The sequence below is a fragment of the Erythrolamprus reginae genome, chromosome 2 (assembly GCF_031021105.1).
Source record: "Erythrolamprus reginae isolate rEryReg1 chromosome 2, rEryReg1.hap1, whole genome shotgun sequence".
Taxonomy (NCBI): Eukaryota; Metazoa; Chordata; class Lepidosauria; order Squamata; family Dipsadidae; genus Erythrolamprus; species Erythrolamprus reginae.
Genome location: NC_091951.1, coordinates 346,295,556 through 346,317,584, shown reverse-complemented (window position 1 = coordinate 346,317,584; position 22,029 = coordinate 346,295,556). Strand labels below are relative to the sequence as shown.

The window sequence follows — 22,029 nt, the reverse complement described above, 5'->3', positions numbered from 1 at the left end:
TAACATAAACGAACATAAAACGGTGCACAGTGCATGTGCCCATCCCCCGACTGACAATTCCACCACCACCAATTGCGGGGGTTTCAAATATTTACTAGTTTATATTCTTTTATTTCCTTAGCTCTACTTTGCATTTGTTTATTATTGAAAGAGTGATTGGAGTTTATTTTTCACATTTTTGTCACAAATTATACTCAGCATATAATCTTTCACCTTATTCCATCGTACCATCAGCTTCTCCAATTTATTTTCGTCAAAATTGTTTAATCTTATTTCCATGATTTCAAAATGAATGTGATCCACCACGTACCAGTACCAATTCTGTAATGTCCATTTTTTAGACTCGGAAATGCATGCTCATCTCCATTTCCGGTACCACACTATAGCGTGGCCCATGTCACGTGCAACCCACTACTGAACTGTGTGTACAACTTTCTATGTTTAGAACAGATGTAAAAACAGAGAGGGATTTGACTATATAATAATAATAATAATAATAATAATAATAATAATAATAATAATAACAACAACAACAACAACAACAACAACAACAACAGAGTTGGAAGGGACCTTGAAGGTCTTCTAGTCCAGGGGTTGGCAAAGTTGGCTCTTCTATGACTTGTGGACTTCAGCTCCCAGAATTCCTCAGCCAATCATGCTAGCCCAGGAATTCTGGGAGTTGAAGTCCACATGTCATAGAAGAGCCAACTTTGCCTACCCTTGTTTTAGTCCAACCTCCTGCTTAAGCAGGAAACCCTACACTACTTCAGACAGATGGTTATCCAACATTTGCTTAAAAACTTTCACCCACAACTTTTGGAGGCAAGCTGTTCCACTGATCAACCGTTCTGACTGTCAGAAAATTTCTCCATAGTTCTAAGTTGCTTTTCTCTTTCATCTTTGTGGCTACCTTCTTGATTTTGACATTGCTGACAGATGTTGTTGTTTGTATTCTTTTCCAGTTTGGGTTGCCCATAGGCACTTGGCCCTTCTGCTTATCCACGCTGACTTTCCTGCTCTTAACCACCACCAACAAGGCCATCTTCAAGCTGCCTCTTTCCAAAGTCAGCTATCCAGAAGCCAACCGGGTATACTATGTGGAGAGAAGGAAGCCGTGCCTGGACTCCATTTGCGACAAAGTGTAAGCCAAGTGTAAGTCGGTCTTGCAACTGGAGAGTCTTCCCAAGGAAGAACAAAAGGGGGGGAAACCCTTAGTTTTTGATGGACAGTTTGTTCTTCTCGAATGAAGATGCCTTCGCTTGGATCTGTCAAGTTCAACTCCCAAGGTGTTCTTCAATCAGGAGTGAATGTATGTACTCATCTGGAAAGGAACATTAAGGAGCATGTTATAGTTACAAATGTATATACACCTGTTGGCGCCGCTTGCTTTTTTTTTGTGCCTATGTATTTTTTCTTTTGTTGTTGTTTTTTTCTTGTGTTTCTTTAATGTATTGAATGTGTTTTTTGTATATGTCAAACTGTGTTTTTATAAAAAAATTACAATTTTAATTTTTTTAAATTCTCAATAAAAAAAAAATTATATTTAAATATGTTCTGCCGGCATGTCTCAACCGCCCGTAATTACAGGGTAATTAGTCCAGAAAGACACACACCACACGATAGAAGGAAAACCCAAAAGTCTTTATCAACAGAAAAACAGAAACAGCTCCCTTTTTAAATGTCAAAGGGATTTTCTGGTACACACAAGGCACAGGCTAAATGCAATCCAATTTCTCACCCAATAACTAGGAAATTGAGTCCAATTCTAAAGTCCAGAAAGTCCACATACAAACTTGAACAGCAAAAGCCACGATCTTGATGAAACTATGGATCAGATAAACTGCCCTGAAGCTAAAACAGCAGGCTGCTCTTTTATCTGTAGTACTAATTACAGCAGCCCCACCCAACCACAGGTGGCCTCACTTATCTCCTGTAATAATTCTTCAGTTGTTCTCTCCTATGCATCTACGCATGCGTGGATGTGCCATAAATTCTTGTTCAGAATCCAGGGATGATAAGGATGATTGATCTCTTCCTAGGCTGTCTGCCAAACTCCCCTCTTCCAAGTCACCCCCACCTTCTTCTTCTTCGGAGGAAACTTCACTACCTGACTCTGTTGGCAATAAAACAGGCCTATGACATGTTAATGTTTCCCCTGCATCCACTTCCACATTCCTTGGGGCAAGAGCTGGGCCAGAGCCAACCACAACATAAATATATACTGTATCTGGTATTCCCAAATATGGGAGGAAGCAACTTTGCTTTCGTTTTGCCTCTCGGCCCTATGCAGGGGCCATTGTCCAAGGCAGATAATTTTTTTTACAGTCGACAAACTATTATTTACATGGCTACATGTTTTTGCTGATAAGTAAAAAGGAAGGGAACAACTATTTCGAGCTTGTTGTTTATTAATTATTTATTAATTGGATTTATATGCCGCCTCTCTCCGAGGACTCGGGGCGGTTTACAACATATAAAAACAACAAAATGCAATAAATAAATCCAATTATTTTCACTAAACAAAGAATCTAAAATCCCCAGATAGGTTAAAATCAATCATATACATTCAAACATTAGCCATACAAACATTTGTTGGCCAGAGGGGTAAGATCTAATCACCCCAAGCCTGGTGGCATAAATGAGTCTTAAGACTCTTGCGGAAGGCAAGGAGGGTGGGGGCAGTACGAATCTCTGGAGGGAGTTGATTCCAGAGGGCCGGGGCTCCCACAGAGAAGGCTCTTCCCCTGGGTCCTGCCAAGCAACATTGTCTAGTTGATGGGACCTGGAGAAGGCCGACTCTATGGGACCTAATCAGTCACTGGGACTCATACGACAAGAGGCGGTCCCTCAAGTAATCTGGCCCGATGCCACGTAGGGCTTTATAGGTCATTACCAACACTTTGAATTGTGTCCGGAAACCAATCGGCAGCCAATGCAGTTATGCTCTCGACATGGCCTTTGCATGCAGTAGGCTACAGGTTCAAATCCCAGTAAGGGTATGTCTGGCTGATGAGAGCATAACAAGCTCGAAATAGATCTATACTAGGCTCCCTTCCTTTTCACTTATCAGCAAAAATATGTAACCATGTAAATAAATGTGTGCATGTATGCATATATGGTGGGACAATTCAGTTTAGACCAGAGGTGCCCAAATTTGGCAACTTTAAGACTTGTGGTCTTCAACTCTCAGCCTTGTTTTTAAAAAGGCATATTATCAGACATGACCCACTTAAGAACTGCCTTGCTTAGCAATGTAAATTCTGGTACCAATTATCATTGTATATAAGTCAAGGGCAATGTTGTAAAGAAGAGAGATTATCATTTTATTTACAAAACTTAGCTGTTACATGCAAGGTATTAATGAATGAGTGAATCCTTTATTTGGCTATGTGCGATTAGACAGACAATATTTTCTTTATACAAATATTCAGGAAACAAATTGTTATAAGATACATTTACGACATCCTCTGATCCCTCGCAACACAGAAAGTCAAGAGAGGCCAGTGCCAGAGCAAAATTTAAACAAAGAAGGCTTTGCATATACAGGGTGTGTTCCAAAAGTAATGCAATTAGTTTTTTAAAGGAATTTATTGAATAGATTTGCACAAACACTTAAAATTCTTCAAAGTACGGTCCTTGGGCCTCTACACATTTTTTCCAGAGACTCTGCCATGACCGGTACGTGCCCTGGAAAGTGTCTTTGGGGACCTCTCGCAAGGTCTTTGTCATGGCTGATTGGATCTCTTCTATGGACGAAAAACAGGTTCCTTTCAGGGCTGCCTTAATCCCAGGGAACAAAAAGAAGTCTGCTGGACTATAGGGGGAGTGGGGCAGGGTGGGCACCTGGTGTTTGGCCAGAAACTCATGGACCCATAGCGCATTGTGGCAAGGTGCGTTTTTCATCCATAGAAGAGATCCAATCAGCCGTGACAAAGACCTTGCGAGTAGTGTTGGGTGAACGGAATCCGCACAATTCGGGTCTGTACCGAATTTTGTGGTATTCGGCATACCGGACCCGAACCTGAATTTTTAAAAAAATTTGTGCTTTGGTTCAGCGTTTGTGCCGAACACCGCAAAAGCCACCACCCGGCTGTCATCTGCTGATAAGAGGAGGAGAAGCCAGGCGTCGGTGGTGTTGTGATTCAGCCTGAGGCTCCTCAGGGACCGGCTGGAGCTCTGCTGGATCCATGCCCAGAGGAGGAGGACAGTGAACAGGAGGGGGAGGACCAAGCAGACGGGGGAGATGAACGTCAGGAAGAGGAGGAGGGAGAGCAGCCTGAGACCCCCGGGGGGGGCCTCTCCCCAGCTAGTAGCCTGGATTCATTGGATGAAGACGCACAGGCTATAATAGACATGAGGCAGCGACGTGCAGCTCAAAGACGGGGCCAATTAGAAAGGTATTTCCATCCCTGAATTGGCAACAGCTGGGTTTGGCTGTGGTTCTCCTCAGCAGGGTTGAAAAGGCAGGCCTGCCCTTACAGTCTTGTGGAGAGTTATCAACTGGGAGTCCTGTGACCTTGCTTCGATTCTCGGCGTCTCTGATCTTGGCTTGTGGCCTAGAAGTCTGGAAGACTTGGGGGAGGCGTGGGTTTTATTATCTCCAGCGTTGTTTTTGCCAGCAAGAATCCTGTTTTATTGCCTGGCCTTCGTGAAACCTCTGTGAAGCTTCATAGTGTTCCTGTCTGTAAGAACAGTTTTTGTTACCTGTGTTTGCTTTCAATTATATAAACTGCCTTTGCTTTTTACCAGTGTGTCTGGATACTCTTTTTGGTTGGTGTTGGCGTCTGGGGGGACCCAGACAGAACAGGTGGCATCAGAGGAAGGTGAACACTGGGGAGCTGTCGGCTGATCGGGAGGATGGGAGGAAGGCACAAAAGGAGCTGGGGAATTCCTCCCATGAAGAGATTCCTGGGGTGGAGCTTTGACGTCACATATACTGGCAGGTTGCTAAGGATGCCAAGGTGATCACTTCCTGGATTCCATGGAATCCAGGAAGCGATCACCTTGACGTCCTTATCAACCTGCTGGTGGGGTTTTTAAATCTTCCCCTGTGTGTGATTATTGAATGAATGCAAATGAATGTTTTAAGTTAGAATTTTTAAGAATCTTTTTAGTATATTAATTGGATAAATTGTATTGTTATGTTTTTTGGTATATGCTGTGAGCCGCCCTGAGTCCTCAGAAAGGGGTGGCATACAAATTCAATCAATCAATCAATCAATAATGAACTGAGCTCCAGCATCCAATCTGTGACCAGGCGCATAGTTCCCTCTAAGCTGAGCAGTGAGCAATCGCTCACTTAAAAATCATAATCAACTCAGAGTTTTCCAAACCTGCCCAGAAGCCGAGAGGGAAAGAGTGAGAGGGAAGGAGAGAGAGAGGAAGAGAGAGAAACAGATAGAAAAAAAGAGAGGAAGGAAAAGAGAAAGAAAAAGAATGGGAGTAAGGAAGAGAGAAAGAAAATCAAAATCTAGTTTGAAACTAGCTCAACTATTTAAGTGGCATTTTGATATTGATAGAGTTACCCTATTATGAGCTCACTGTTATAGACACACAGTACAGTATTTTATTTTGAAATTCTCTGAGGCAAAACAGGGTGGGTTTTTTATTTGTTTGTTTGTTTGTTTGTTTATTAATTCATTTATTTATTTATTATTTCTGTGCCGGCCAGTCCCGAAGGGACTACTGCTCAGACACTATACTTTTCCACCCACCCCCCAAAAAAATTAGAGGGAACACTGACCAAGCGGTGTGAATACTCAGGAGAAAAAAAATCAATATTCCTGGGCGTTATAAAGTGATGTTCCTTTTTGTTGTGTGGTCACTCCTGGATGTGACTGAGAAGGAGAATAGCCTTCTTGGCACAAAGCTGTCTGAACTGGATATAGTTAGGCTTTTAAAAAGATAAAATAGGCTGGAGGAAATCCTTTGAAAATCACAAGTAAAGCTTTAGGGGTTACATCTAAGTCCCCAAAACACATAAACATCTATGTTTTGAGAGAGAAAGGTGAGTTTTAGCTGACTTTACTCATGGATACCATTCATTTCATTTCACACCTGAAAGAAGACATCCTAAAGCTACTTTAAGGATTAATAATGGGTTTCCCTTACACTCTTGTGGGAAGCTACCTCTCTCCTAGAAGAATGAAATATTTTGATAAAATATTTCTCCTAAAAGGGAAATAAATAAAATCTTAAGGGAAACAGAAACAGCTCCCTTTCAACAACAGATACTTGGTGCCCATTAAGAAAGACTGTATCATGACTGGGGGAGTTTTGTTAATACGATTAGCCAATGAATAGGCATAGCAACTGAGTCAGCCAATAGGAGCTAGCCACTTCTGAATCTGTGCAGATAATCGAAACTGGAAATTTAAGCTTAAGGCTGGGCATGGCTCACCCCACTTTGCACTCTCTGAACTCTGCTGAAATGAAACTAACTGTTTTCTGCTGTCTAACTGTTTGAAGATAGAACTCTGCTAATGGTATTGTGAATTCACCTGTTACTATGTTTATGAATCCAGCTATATCAGTCATCAGTGTGTGCTTCTAGCTTTGATTTTTGCAACAAACCCTAATAGACTGGGCCATCTTATCTAAAAAACAAAAGACCTTCAACTGCAGGGTGATGGGCTTAAAACATGACCCTTTAGGATATAACAGGATTAACCCACTTCCATTTAGTAGCAGTGGCTTATATGACTGCTTTTCACACTTATGACCATTGCGGCCTTCCCATGATCACATGATTAAAATTCAGGAGGGTGGCAACCTACTCGATTGAATGATGGTTGCGGTATTCTGGTGTCATGTGATCCCCTTGTGCGAGCTCCCCCCTGCCAAGCAAACTCAACGGGGAAATTAAATTCCCTTTCAACCGTATTATTAACTTAAGCACCGCAGCGATTCGCTTAACAACTCAGCCAAGAAAGGTCGTAACATGGGGCCATACTCGCTTAACAACTGCATCACTTAGCAATGGAAATTTTGGACTGAATTACAGCACTAGGATTCCGTACTCAGTTATGAATACGTTTCATTTTTAAAATTTTTGCTGATAAGGATTCCGGGCAGACTGTAACAAAGGGAACAAAATGTGTAAATGTGCTGGAAGTTTACTACAGTGCTAATTAAGTTTCATGTTCCACACCCAAATAAATGAGTTACAGGGCTATTTATTTACAAAATCAGATTTCTTATATTCCCCTAAACACACACACACACATAGTTCTCCTAGTTGCCAGCTGTGTTAAACTGCATTTCTTATTCTCTTGAATATTCTTAACTCCAAAGTCAGCCTCTTACTTCCTGCTGTCTAAACTGAATTTCACAAGACAGATACCAATCTGGCATTAAATGTTTGCTTTAGAGACCAGCCTAAAATGTCTTGATTTATTGCTATTGTACACTGTCTACTGTAGCTTTTATTGCACGTGTGGTTTATTGACACAAAGCAGCAACCTACAGAAGATGCTGGAGCAGAGTAGTGAATTATTTCACCGGACAAGGAATTGGGCTAGAACAAAGATGTCCAACTTTGGCAAGACTTTTAGACTTCAACTCCCAGAATTCCCCTGCCAGCCTGGGGAAATCTGAGAATTGAAGTCCCCTGGATTATATGATCTGCAAGATCCCTTCCAAACCTTATATTCTACGATTCTTTAAAACCAAATTGATGCTATTTGGTATTCAGTCTGCAACCATTTGCTTTGGAGCATTAATTTATTAATTTATCTATTTATCTATTTATCTATTTCTCTATTTATTAATTTATCAATTTATCTATTTATCTATCTATCTATCTATCTATTTATTTATTTATTTATTTATTTATTTATTTCTATTTGTATACCGCCCCTCTCCGAGGACTCGGGGCGGCTCACAACATATATAAAGAGACAATAGTAAAATCAATCCAATTAATACATAAAAACAATCCTTAAAAATCTACTTTAAAAACTTCCATTTCCATTCATTCAACAATCGTACTAAAGACATTAGTTGGTCAAGGGGAAAGATCTAATGACCCCAGGTCTGGCGACAAAGATGAGTTTTTAGGCTCTTTCAGAAGGCAAGGAGGATGGGGGCAGTGCGAATCTCCAGGGGGAGCTGATTCCAGAGGGCCGGGCCCCCCACAGAGAAGGCTCTTCCCCTAGGTCCCGCCAGCCAACATTGTTTGGTCGATGGGACCCTGAGGAGACCCACTCTGTGGGACTGCACCGGTTGCTGGGATTCGTGCGGCACAAGACTGTCTCGGAGATAGTCTGGCCCTATGCCATGTAGGGCTTTATAGGTCATCACCAACACTTTGAATTGTGTCCGGAAACAGATCAGCAGCCAATGCAGTCTGCGGAGTGATGACGAGATATGGTCATGTCTTGGGAGACCCAAAACTGCTCGCGCGGCTACATTTTGGACGATCTGAAGTTTCCAAACACTCTTCAGAGGTAGCCCCAGGTAGAGAGCATTGCAGTAGTTGAACCTCGAGATGATAAGGGCATGAGTGGCCATGAGCAAAGACTCCCTGTCCAAATAGGGCATTAGCAGGATTAACTGCGTTAACAGAGGAATCTGGTTTAATGAATGAAAAGAAGGACCATGGGTGACATGATACCAGTGTTATTTTTATTTATTTATTTATCACTCTGCTAAACAAATAATTCCCTCACCACTGTCAAACTATCCACTAAGGCTGTATTACTATTAATCTTCTCATCGTTCCCATCACCCATCTCCTCCCACCTATGACTGTATGACTATCACTTGTTGCTTGTATCCTTAAGATTTATATTGATATTGATTGTTTCCTGGTTGCTTATTTGCATTGAATTATGGGTGTGGGTACACGCACACGTGCTTTCGGCACTTGAGGAAGAAAAGGTTCGCCGTCACTGGTCTTATTGGCAACAGGTTCTCCTGTTTAAGAGCCAAAGTGGCTCAGTGGTTAGAGTGCAGTTCTGTAAGCTACTTCTGCTGATCACCGTCTGCCAGCAGTTTGGCAGATTGTATCTCAGTAGGCTCAAGGTTGACTCAGCCTTCCATCCTTCCGAGGGGGGTAAAATGAGGACCCCAGTTTGTTGGGAGCAAAATATGCTGACTCTGTAAACCACTGTAAAGCACTGTGAAGCAGTATATAAGTCTAAATGCTATTGCTTGAGGAGGGGGCTGGACTATTATTATTATTATTATTATTATTATTATTATTATTATTATCATTATTACTATTAATATTACTATTATTACTATTATTATTACTATTATTGTTGTTGTTGTTGTTGTTATTATTATTATTATTATTATTATTATTATTATTATTATTACTATTATGTCAATACAACACAGCAAACGAGATCACTATGCTGGATTTCATATGTCATCACCAGTCGGGCGCTTCCCAGGCACCTAGGACTGCGTGATGTAGCGGCAAATTATGTTTGCTGATCCCAGTAAAGTGGCCTTTTGCAATTGACAGATGGAGATTTTGTCAATTCCGATGGTTTTCAAATGTCCACTGAGATCCTTTGGTACTGCGCCCAGCGTGCCAAGTACCCCTGGGACCACTTTCACTGGCTTATGCCAGAGTCGTTGCAGCTCAATTTTTAGATTATTATTATTACTATTATTACTATTATTACTATTATTACTGTTACTGTTACTGTTACTGTTACTATTACTACTACTACTATTATTATTATTATTATTATTATTATTATTATTATTATTATTATTATTTGGATTTGTATGCTGCCCGTCTCTGTGGTCTTGGGGCGGCTCACAACAGACATAGAATGCATAATAAAACAATTTGATCCAATTAATAACAAAAGACTTTAAAAACATCCTAAAAGTTTAAAAACCTAATCTTATGGAAGGTTTTGTCCCCATGCATCTTTTGACCCCACCTGAAAGAAGAAGGGGAAAAGGGTTCCAAATGGGGTCGAAGGGCTGGTCCTGCCAATTTTTAACATTATCCGGCCGGTCCATTTGCAGCCTCTGATGACATCCCACCAGAGGTGGGCTACGAGCTGGACTGCTAAATTGCGCTCGCCGCAGCGGCTCATAAGTCCTTTGGGGGACAAGCGCAATTTTGCTGCTGCACCTGTGGAGGTAGCAAAATCGCACATGGAGCCGCAGGTGTGCCCATGTTTCAGCATGCGCAGAAGCAAAAAAACCTCGCTGAAACATGGGTGCATCTGCAGCTCCGTGCGCGATTGTGCTACCTCCACAGGTGCAGTAGCAAAATCACACTGGCTCTGCAAGCACTCACGAGCCACGGGGGCAATGTAATTTAGCGGTCCAGCTTGTAGCCCACCGCTGCATCCCACCAACCCCTGGATCAAAGCATCTGAGATGTATGATTTGTTTGTTTGTTTGTTTGTTTGTTTGTTTGTTTATTCATTCATTCATTTATTGGATTTGTATGCCGCCTCTCTCCGGAGACTCAGGGCGGCTAACAGCAATAATAAGACAGCGTACAATAATAATCCAATAATAAAAACGATTAACAACCCATTAATATAAAAACCAAACATACATATAGACATACCATGCATAAAATTGTAAAGGCCTAGGGGGAAAGAGTATCTCAGTTCCCCCATGCCTGGTGGCAGAGGTGGGTTTTAAGTAGCTTACGAAAGGCAAGGAGGGTGGGGGCAATTCTAATCTCTGGGGGGAGTTGGTTCCAGAGCGCCGAGGCCGCCACAGAGAAGGCTCTTCCCCTGGGTCCTGCCAAGTGGCATTGTTTAGTTGACGGGACCCGGAGAAGATGGTCGCTGGGATTCGTGCAGCAGAAGGCAGTCCCTGAGATAACCTGATTGTTTTTTATACGTAGGGTTTTAAATTGCTTTTTTATTGTTGGATTTGTATCTTGTTTTGTGTTGTGAGCCGCTCTGAGTCTCTGGAGAGGGGTGGCATACAAATCGAATAAATGAAATGAAAATGGCCCTTAACCTCCACTGACTGATTCCCCCCCCTCCCTCCCTTTCAGAACCTCACCCTCAAATTTTGGGCCTTTCACCATGGCAATTCCAACCCCACCCAGCTTTTAAAAACGTGCCAAGCTATAAATGCCGGGCTCCGGCATGTTTGTCTTCTATAAAAACGTGTCTCAGTCCCATTGACGGGGCAGGAGGTGACCTGAAGAGGGCAGTGGAATTTTCCCAGCAGGGAAATTTCCATCCGCAGCCTGGGGAAGAGGCCCCAGAAGAAGAAAATTTGGCGTCCCAAGAGATCCTGTAGATTTTGTGCGCTTGGTCTCTGTACCACACACGCTATCGCACATGCGCAGGTGCCCACACCCATAATTCAATGCCATAATTCAGGGCAAAAACAACTTCCGTCAATCCCCAGAGCAGTGATGGGCTCCTACGGGAACGGTCAGGAATGCAGTTCCGGTAGCAAAATTTTGAGCTCCACCCCAGAGCACCCAATTTGCATTGAAAGATGTTGAAACAAAATGCATAAGCCATGCCCACAGTGTGGTAGCAAAAACTTTGGTAGCCCACCACTGCCACAGAGGCTCACTGGAGGCTGGAAATGGCCTGTTTCCCAACTTCTGGTGGGCCCAATGGGCTCATGTTTCACCCACCCCAGATTCCAAAGGCTTCACTGGAGCCAGAGGAGGGTAAAAATGCCCTCCCCCATCCCTTCTGGAGGATCTTTGGAAGCCAAAAACACCCATCCCCTCTGTGTAAGCCGAAAATCAGCTGGTCGGCACACACCTGCATGTTGGAGGTGAGCTAGGGCAATTGCTCGCGGTATCGGACGCCCGATTGTGCAATTTGCGTCCCACCACCCCGGTGCCTGTCCTTCGCGCGCCGCCATCTTTGTTCTTAGAAACATAGAAGAGTGACGTCAGAAAAAGACCTCATGGTCCATCTAGTCTGCCCTTATACTATTTCCTGTATTTTATCTTACAATGGATATATGTTTATCCCAGGCATGTTTAAATTCAGTTACTGTGGATTTACCAACCACGTCTGCTGGAAGTTTGTTCCAAGGATCTACTACTCTTTCAGTGAAATAATATTTTCTCATGTTGCTTTTGATCTTTCCCCCAACTAACTTCAGATTGTGTCCACTTGTTCTTGTGTTCACTTTCCTATTAAAAACACTTCCCTCCTGAACCTTATTTAACCCTTTAACATATTTAAATGTTTCGATCATGTCCCCCCTTTTCCTTCTGTCCTCCAGACTATATAGATTGAGTTCATTAAGTCTTTCCTGATAAGTTTTATGCTGAAGACCTTCCACCATTCTTGTAGCCTGTGTCTTTGGACCTGTTCAATTTTGTCAATATCTTTTTGTAGGTGAGGTCTCCAAAACTGAACACAGTATTCCAAATGTGGTCTCACCAGCGCTCTATATAAGGGGATCACAATCTCCCTCTTCCTGCTTGTTATACCTCTAGCTATGCAGCCAAGCACCCTACTTGCTTTTCCTACTGCCCGACCACACTGCTCACCCATTTTGAGACTGTCAGAAATCACTACCCCTAAATCCTTCTCTTCTGAAATTTTTGCTAACACAGAACTGCCAATGCAATACTCAGATTGAGGATTCCTTTTCCCCAAGTGCATTGTTTTACATTTGGAAACATTAAACTGCAGTTTCCATTGCTTTGACCATTTATCTAGTAAAATCTTTAATTTTTTGGTAATTTTTGCTTCATGTGCAGACACGGAAGCAAAATCTCGCAAGGGACGCTCACACATGCGAGATTTTAATGATTTTTTGCTTCCACGCACGCATGGAAGGGGAACAAATCACCGAAATCTCACACACATCATAAGATTTTGGTGTGGTTTTGATTTGTGTGCATTCACAGCAGTAAAATCACGCTGGGGGTGCATGCAAATGTGCATAGCGCATGCCCACGAGATGGCCCCAGCTGCACACGCTTCTTCAGCTGTGACTGGAATGGAAGGATTCATTCCTCCATCATTCAGTCAGAACTGAAGAAGCTTCTTGAGTGAGAAGCGAAACATCTTAAAAAAAAAACCCTCTGGAAAGTCTCCTCTTGAAAAAAAGCACTTTTGGGACAACCATGACCCATAGACAAGACAACAGCTTCTTCTCTACACCACACTGCCCTCTAGTGGCAACCTGGGGCTTCTCAAAACCAGAGATTGACCAAGTGCTGAGATAATTTGAACCTTGGTTGATTATTATGTACCATCAAGTTGGGATTGACCCTTAGAAACTAGATGACAACGATGACAATGATAACAGTGACGACAAGGATGATAATATCCATTCAGGTATGTCTGATTCTTGATTATATTGTGGGCCAGGTGTGGAGTAGAGTAGAGTAGAGTAGAGTAGAGTAGAGTAGAGTAGAATAGAATTCTTTATTGGCCAAGTGTGATTGCACACACAAGGAATTTGTCTTTGGTGCATATGCTCTCAATGTACATAAAGGAAAAGAGACATTTGTCAAGAATCATGTGGTACAACACTTAATGATTGTCATAGGGGTCAAATAAGCAATGAGGAAACAATGTTAATAAAAATCTTAGGAATGCAAGCAACAAGTTAGTGATACATCCTGGACACAAATTGTTTCAACTCCTACCCTCAAAACATCGCTACAGAGCACTGCACACCAAGACAACTAGACATAAGAACAGTTTTTTTCCGAACGCCATCACTCCACTAAACAAATAATTCCCTCAACACTGTCAGACTTTTTACTAAATCTGCACTTCTATTCTACTAGTTTTTCTCATCATTCCTATCATCCTTTTCATCCCATGTTGACTGTATGACTGTAACTTGTTGCTTATATCCTAAGATTTTTATTAATATTGCTTCTTCATTGCTTATTTGACCCCTGTGACAATCATTAAGTGTTGTACCACATGATTCTTGACAAATATATATTTTATTTTATGTACACTGAGACAAATTCCTTGCATGTCCAATCACACTTGGCCAATAAAATTCTATTCTATTCTATTCTACAGTCCTAAATGGGAGGAAATGGGTGATAGGGATGATGAGAAAAAAGTAGTAGTAATAGCAGTGCAAACTTGGTAAATATTTTGACAGTGTTGAGGGAATTATTTGTTTAGCAAAGTGATGGCATTCGGGGGGGAAACTGTTCTTGTATCTAGTTGTCTTGGTGTGCAGTGCTCTGTAGCGTAGTTTTGAGGGTAGGAATTGAAGCAGTTTGTGTCCAGGATTGTTTATTGATTGATTTTGTTAACATTGTTATTTTTACATGAAAGGATGCCGCAGCGGCGCTGCAAGCAAAGGGCAGTCCTTTCACATAAAAATAAAAATGTTTATTTTTACGTGAAAGGACCTCCCTTTGCTTGCAGCGCCACTGTGGCATCCTTTTTCGTAAAAATAAAAATAAATAAAAATTAAAAATCCGTAAAAATAAAAAATGATGGGATTCCGTGGGCGGAGATTTGACGTCACGTAGCGTTCGGAGTTCGAGTTCAAGTTCGGGTTCAGGTTTGGCCAAATTTTGCATAAGGTTCGCCCATCACTAGTCATTGGATATGAGTACTGCAAGGTCTTTGACAGAGTTGGGTTCATCAACAAGTTCATTTCCTCCAAGTATATATTTAGTATTCTAATTCTTTTCGCCAATGTGTAAGACACAGCATTTAGTGGTAGACATTTGAAGTTGTCAGTTTTTTTACCATTCAGCTATGTGGTTGAGGTCTTTTTGAAGGGTAGCAGTGTTGTCGGTGGTATTAAATAGTTTAACATCATCGGCAAAGAAAATGCAGTTGCTTGTGATGTGATCACAAAGATCGTTTATGTAAAGTATGAAAAGTGTTGGTCCTAAACACTGCCTTGAGGGACTCCACTGTTGACAGGAGCAGGATTAGATGTGGCACTTCCTATTTTGACCACTTGTTGTCTGTTAGATAGGAATATTATTAACCAATCATGTAGTAGTCCGGAGATGCCATAGGATTTAAGTTTCAGAAGAGGTTTGTCATAAACAACTGAGTCAAAGGCTTTGCAAAAGTCGATATAGATAGCATCAATTGATATACCCTGATTAAGTTGGGTGGTCCAAATGATTTTGCAATGTAAAAGTTGTAGATTACAGGATAGTTTTTTTGTGAAACCAAATTGTTTGTTGGAAAGTAGGTTATTGTTCTGTCAAGTTCTCTGGTAGAATCCTCCCAAAAATTCACAGGTACAATTTCAAACACACACAAGTTTGAAAATTCAAAACAATGTTCTTTATACCGAAAATGCAAATAAACAGAGCACTCTTTTTGTATAGCAAAGAGCACTGGTCTCCAAACAAATTGGTAATTTGTACAAGTCCCTTATCAGTTCTGTGATACTTAGCTTGCAGCTGTGAGGCAATTCACAGTCCTTCTTCTTTCACAAAGTGAAACACACTTTGCTCTGGGTTAGTTTCAAAGCGGGGGGAAATCAGCACACAAAAATCAAAGTCAGCAAAGCAGTCATGAAACACAACGATCAGATAATCCTCCACAATGGCCAAACCCATAGGCTGTTATTTATAGCAGCCTCACTAATTACCACAGCCCCATCCAACCACAGGTGGCCTCATTTTCTTTGATAATAATCTCTCAGTTGTTGTTGCATATATATCGCTCTCCACATGCGTGGCTGTATCATTAACTCTTGTTCTGAATCCAAGGAGGAGCTAGATAATTGATCTCCTTCTGAGCTGTCTGCCCCACTCTCCTCCTCCCTGTCACTCATGTCTTCTTGGTCAGAGGAGACTTCATCATCAGATTCCACCGGGGGCAAAACAGGCCTGCGGCATGTGGATGTCTCCCCCACATCCACAGCCCTTGGGGCAGGTTATTAGTTTCCAGGTAGAGTGTAATGGATTGGTTTGTGATTGATTCCATGACTTTGCAAGTGACGCAACCCAAAGAGATTGGTCTGTAGTTTTCAACGTTGCTTGGATCTCCTTTTTTGAAAATAGGGATGACTGTGGCAAGTGACCATAGTGTGGGTAGGGAGCTAGTACTGAAATATTTAATAAAAATTATGCCATAGGATTTAAGTTTCAGAAGAGGTTTGTCATGAACAACTGAATCAAAAGCTTTGCAAAAGTCAATGTAGTTTAGTTTAGTTTAGTTTAATCAGATTTGTATGCCGCCCCTCTCCGCAGACTCGGGGCGGCTCACAGCAATAGCAATACAATGTAAGACAAATCCAATATTTAAATTAATTTAAAAAAAAAAAAACACCACAAATTAAAACCAATCATACACACTAGCGTACCATGCATAAATTTTATAAGCCTAAGGGGAGGGAACATTTCAATTCCCCCATGCCTGACGACAGAGGAGGGGTTTTAAGGAGCTTACGAAAGGCTAGGAGGGTGGGGGCAACTCTGATATCTGGGGGGAGTTGGTTCCAAAGGGTCGGGGCCACCACAGAGAAGGCTCTTCCCCTGGGTCCCGCCAAACAACATTGTTTAGTTGACAGGACCCGGAGAAGGCCAACTCTGTGGGACCTAACTGGTCGCTGGGATTCGTGCGGCAGAAGGCGGTCCCGGAGATATTCTGGTCCAGTGCCATGAAGGGCTTTATAGGTCATAACCAACACTTTGAATTGTGACCGGAAACTGATCGGCAACCAATGCAGACTGCGGAGTGTTGGTGTGACATGGGCATATTTAGGAAGGCCCATGATTGCTCTCGCAGCTGCATTCTGCACGATCTGAAGTTTCCGAACACTTTTCAAAGGTAGCCCCATGTAGAGAGCGTTACAGTAGTCGAGCCTCGAGGTGTTGAGGGCATCAATTAATTTATCCTGGTCAACTTTATGTGTGATACTTGTGTTTTGTATTTTGCTTTTAAAACTGAATAAAAATAAATAAACAAGAAGTGGACGGCTTATTCATTCCATGGTTTTTCTGCTCAGCCCCGCATGATTATTTTTTTCCCTTGCTAGTCACTGGACCAGCCAACTTCCCTCATCTTTTCCAGGGTAAGAAAAAGTCCCTCTGCCTCTATTTTGCAGAATGTGTGATGAGGACAGGCTGACGAGGGAGCGTGGAGTGGATCTGATCAATCCAGTCAGGGGAAGCAAGGTTTTTAGGGGAAAATGGCTCACAAGATTGAAAGCCATCCGTTTTTTCTCGTATTCTTGCTTTGCCTCTTTGATAAAGGTAGGGTTTTTTTTAATTAATTAGATTTATATGCCACCCCTCTCCAAAGACTCATTTGCATGGGGAACATTTCTTGACATATCATAAATATAATAATGACAACAGAGTTGGAAGGGACCTTGGGGGCTTTCCAGTCTACTAGGATGGATGGATGGATGGATGGATGGATGGATGGATGGATGGATGGATGGATGGATGGATGGATGGACGGACGGACAGAAAGACAGAAGATAGGTAGATAGGTAGAGTGATGATTGATATGGATGGGTGGGTGGATGGATGGATTAATAGATAGATAAATAGACAGACAGACAGAAGATAGGTAGATAGGTAGATAGGGAAGGAGGGAGGGAGATAGATAGATAGATAGATAGATAGATAGATAGATAGATAGATAGATAGATAGATAGTGGATATGAATGGAAGGAAGGAAGGAAGGAAGGAAGGGTGGGTGGGTGAGTGGATTAATAGATAGATAAATAGACAGACAGACAGATAGATAGACAGACAGAAGATAGGTAGATAGGTAGTAGATAGATAGGTAGATAGATGAATGGTGTATATGAATGTAAGGAAGGAAGGAAGAAAGGGTGGGTGGGTGGGTGGGTGAATGGGTGGATGGGTGGATAGATGGATTAATAGATAGATGGATTAATAGATAGATGGATTAATAGATAGATAGATAGATAGATAGATAGATAGATAGATAGATAGATAGATAGATAGATAGATAGATAGATAGATAGATAGGCAGGCAGGCAGGCAGGCAGGCAGGCAGGCAGGCAGGCAGGCAGGCAGGCAGGCAGGCAGGCAGGCAGGCAGGCAGGCAGGCAGGCAGGCAGGCAGGCAGACAGACAGACAGACAGACAGAAGATAAGTAGATAGGGGTAGATAGGAAGGTAGATAGATAGGTAGATGGATGGATGGTAGATATGAATGGAAGGAAGGAAGGATGGATGGGAAATCTAGAAATTCAACTAACTGACCCTTAGCCATTTAAGTGGAGCAATGCATGATGTACCAAAAGCATAATGATCTTTTTGGTAAAAGAAGCCCCTGACCTTTTGTTTTGCTCCCCAAGGTGTGTCTTCCAAAGGGTGGTCCATGCACGTCCCATCAGAGGTGGTCGGTGAGGTGGGCAAGTCTGTGGCCCTGCCCTGCACTTTCACGCATCCCCATAAGATGTACGACAAGGCCCTGACCGCCATTTGGCGTGTGAGGGAGCCTTTCAACGGGTTGGTGGTGTTCAAGTGCGTCACCCAAAGCTCGAGCGATCTCTGCAGAGTTACGGTCGGCTTGAAGAACCGGTACAAACTCCTGGGCAACCCAAGGCAAAACAACCTCTCGCTCCAAATCGAGAATCTGAACTGGAACGACACCAACCGATACTTTTGCCGGGTTGAATTCTCAGGCGATGTCCATGACAAATACGAGAGCCGGATGGGGATCCACCTCCGCCTCATAGGTGAGAAGACGTGGAATTGGATTCATCTGTCTGTCTGTCTGTCTGTCTATCAATCTATCTATCTATCTATCTATCTATTTATTTATTTATTTATTTATTTACTCACTTACTTATTTACTTACTTGCTTACTTACTTACTTACTCACTCACTTACTTACTCACTTACTCACTTATTTACTTGCTTGCTTACTTACTTACTTACTTACTTACTTACTTACTTACTTACTTACTTACTTACTTACCTACCTACCTACCTACCTACTTACTTACTTACTTACTTACTTACTTACTTACTGGATTTTGATGCCGCCCTTCTCCAAAGACTCGGGGTGGCTTACAACATATAAAAAACCCCAGTAAATTACAACAAAATTAATCCAATTCATTTTAAAATTACATGGCTATCTAAATCCCTAATTGCATTAAAAAACCAATCACACCCATTCTTAGAAACATAGAAACATAGAAGACTGACAGCAGAAAAAGACCTCATGGTCCATCTAGTCTGCCCTTATACAATTTTCGGTATTTTATCTTAGGATGGATATATGTTTATCCCAGGCATGTTTATTCAGTTACTGTGGATTTTACAACCACGTCTGCTGGAAGTTTGTTCCAAGGATCTACTACTCTTTCAGTAAAATAATATTTTCTCACATTGCTTTTGATCTTTCCCCCAACTAACTTCAGATTGTGTCCCCTTGTTCTTGTGTTCACTTTCCTATTGAAAACACTTCCCTCCTAGACCTTATTTAACCCTTTAACATATTTAAATGTTTCAATCATGTCCCCCCTTTTCCTTCTGTCCTCCAGACTATACATATTGAGTTCATTAAGTCTTTCCTGATACGTTTTATGCTTAAGACCTTCCACCATTCTTGTAGCCCGTCTTTGGACACGTTCAATTTTGTCCATATCTTTTTGTAGGTGAGGTCTCCAGAACTGAACATAGTATTCCAAATGTGGTCTCACCAGCACTCTATATAGTGGGATCATAATCTCCCTCTTCCTGCTTGTTATACCTCTAGCTATGCAGCCAAGCATCATACTTGCTTTCCCTACCACCTGACTGCACTGTTCACCCATTTTGAGACTGTCAGAAATCACTACCCCTAAATCCTTCTCCTGAAGTTTTTGTTAACACAGAACTGTCAATACAATACTCAGATTGAGGATTCCTTTTCCCCAAGTGCATTATTTCACATTTGGAAACATTAAACTGCATTTTCCATTGCTTTGACCATTTACCTACTACAGCTAAATCATTTTTAAAAAATCTTTATTGAATTTTTATATTTGAACAACAGAAACAAAGACAAAAAAACATACAAACAAAAATGTAGGTAGGTTTGCTGATGATTTTTTATGTTGACCAGTGTGATTTATGGTTCCTCTTTTGGGATTTTCTGCAGCTGCTCCCAGGATTATAAATATCTCTGTCCAAGCTGGACAAGATCATGACTTCAATGCCAAGTGCACAGCTGAAGGCGAACCGCTGCCTCTCCTGATGTGGGCTGGTCCACTGTCTGGAAATGCCACCTCAGTGTCCAGTGCAGGCCACCAGGTCACCAAGGAGCTTCAGCACCTGTCTCATGATGGGAAATACACTTGTGTGGCCACCAACAGCCATGGCAGAGCAGAAGGGACTGTCTACTTCTACAAGTTCAAAGCCGGAAGTGGGTCTTGGATCATGATTCTCTTGTACGTAGCTTTGGGGATCAAGTTCGTGGCACTGCTGGTGATCTTAGGGATCGGGGCCTTTTGCAAAGGAGGTAGGTATCACTCGTTTAAATAGAAACATAGAAACATAGAAGACTGACTGCAGAAAAAGACCTCATAGTCCATCTAGTCTGCCCTTATACTATTTCCTGTATTTTATCTTAGGATGGATATATGTTTATCCCAGGCATGTTTAAATTCAGTTACTGTGGATTTACCAACCACGTCTGCTGGAAGTTTGTTCCAAGGATCTACTACTCTTTCAGTAAAATAATATTTTTTCATGTTGCTTTTGATCTTTCCCCCAACTAACTTCAGATTGTGTCCCCTTGTTCTTGTGTTCACTTTCCTATTAAAAACACTTCCCTCCTGAACCTTATTTAACCCTTTAACATATTTAAATGTTTCGATCATGTCCCCCCTTTTTCTTCTGTCCTCCAGACTCTACAGATTGAGTTCATTAAGTCTTTCCTGATACGTTTTATGCTTAAGACCTTCCACCATTCTTGTAGCCCGTGTCTTTGGACCTGTTCAATTTTGTCCATATCTTTTTGTAGGTGAGGTCTCCAGAACTGAACACAGTATTCCAAATGTGGTCTCACCAGCGCTCTATATAAGGGGATCACAATCTCCCTCTTCCTGCTTGTTATACCTCTAGCTATGCAGCCAAGCATCCTACTTGCTTTTCCTACTGCCCGACCACACTGCTCACCCACTTTGAGACTGTCAGAAATCACTTCCCATTAAATCCTTCTCTTCTGAAGTTTTTGCTAACACAGAACTGCCAATGCAATACTCAGATTGAGGATTCCTTTTCCCCAAGTGCATTATTTTACATTTGGAAACATTAAACTGCAGTTTCCATTGCTTTGACCATTTATCTAGTAAAGCTAAATCATTTACCATATTACCATGGTGCCAGTGACGGCTGTATAGATCAAGAGAGGATAGGCTTGGCTTGAGTTCAAGCAACCAGGAAACTCCAATGTGGACCCCTGACATAGTTGGAGTTGATTCAATAAACTGTGGCACAGTCGCTCCATGTTTAACGACCACTTCATTTTGCGATCATTTGTGCATGTATTTAGCACAGAATTTCATGCGCCTGGTAACTAACACCCTCCAAGGGAAATGATTAAAGTCTTGTCAGTTTCTGGCAGCACCCAGATCAGATCTGAGCTTGTTAATTTGTGCTAAGAAGTAGCGTGCCCGTGAAGAAAAGTGGATCAGGAAGAGATTGCAACCATTGTGTTCCACAATCCAGTTGTCTGAATGGAATGGAATCTTTAAACAAGGAGTGGTTGTATAATGAAATAGTTCACATGTTGAATGAATCCAGAAAGGATAGCGTTAGTCCTTGGTGTACAACTGCAATGCAGCCTGTGATGGGCTCCTACGGATACAGTCCCCCCCCCCTTCTGGGTTCTAGATATGTTTTTCCTGTGGCAGTAAAGGAGGTTGAATGTTTATAATTTTAGAAGAGCTGTGCATGTGTGTATGTACATGCGAGTACAGTTTATAGATACTGTATATTTTTGTGTGTCTGTGTGTTATATGTATGTACACATATGGTATATACACATAGAATTAAATAGTATATTTTGGATGTTCAGTAATACTAAATAGGTAGGGAAATGGTATCTCTTTGAGGTGAGGAGAGTCCACGCACCCCAACCCTGAGCCAAACCCTTGACGTGAGTGACGTCAAGTTGGCCACCTT

The 22,029-nt window shown here is 41.8% G+C and overlaps 2 protein-coding genes across 4 annotated transcripts in view; both read left to right on the top strand.

Moving 5' to 3' along the window:
- SLC14A1 (solute carrier family 14 member 1 (Kidd blood group)) overlaps positions 1-1,509 on the top strand; it is a 54,825-nt gene extending 53,316 nt beyond the window's left edge. For all 3 annotated transcript variants that reach the window (XM_070736429.1, XM_070736426.1, XM_070736428.1), the window contains one exon: positions 963-1,509. In XM_070736429.1, coding sequence (XP_070592530.1) covers positions 963-1,145 — 183 coding nt within the window. In that variant the 3' untranslated portion in view covers positions 1,146-1,509. The remainder of the gene's footprint in view (positions 1-962) is intronic.
- Positions 1,510-15,828: 14,319 nt separating this feature from the next.
- On the top strand, positions 15,829-21,761 carry SIGLEC15 (sialic acid binding Ig like lectin 15). The gene is made up of 4 exons (XM_070736921.1): positions 15,829-15,886; positions 18,207-18,590; positions 20,003-20,362; positions 21,739-21,761. Exons 1-4 carry the CDS (start codon positions 15,829-15,831, stop codon positions 21,759-21,761), a joined length of 825 nt encoding a protein of 274 aa, XP_070593022.1.
- The last annotated feature ends 268 nt before the right edge of the window (positions 21,762-22,029 follow it).

Excerpts from the sequence above, each read along its gene's own strand:
- SIGLEC15 (XM_070736921.1), top strand. The coding sequence starts at position 15,829 with ATGGATTGGTTTGTGATTGATTCCATGACTTTGCAAGTGACGCAACCC. Across the intron at positions 15,887-18,206 it reads GACGCAACCCAAAGAGATTG|GTGTGTCTTCCAAAGGGTGG; the intron begins GTCTGTAGTTTT and ends TTGCTCCCCAAG. Across the intron at positions 20,363-21,738 it reads CGGGGCCTTTTGCAAAGGAG|ATATGTTTTTCCTGTGGCAG; the intron begins GTAGGTATCACT and ends TCTGGGTTCTAG.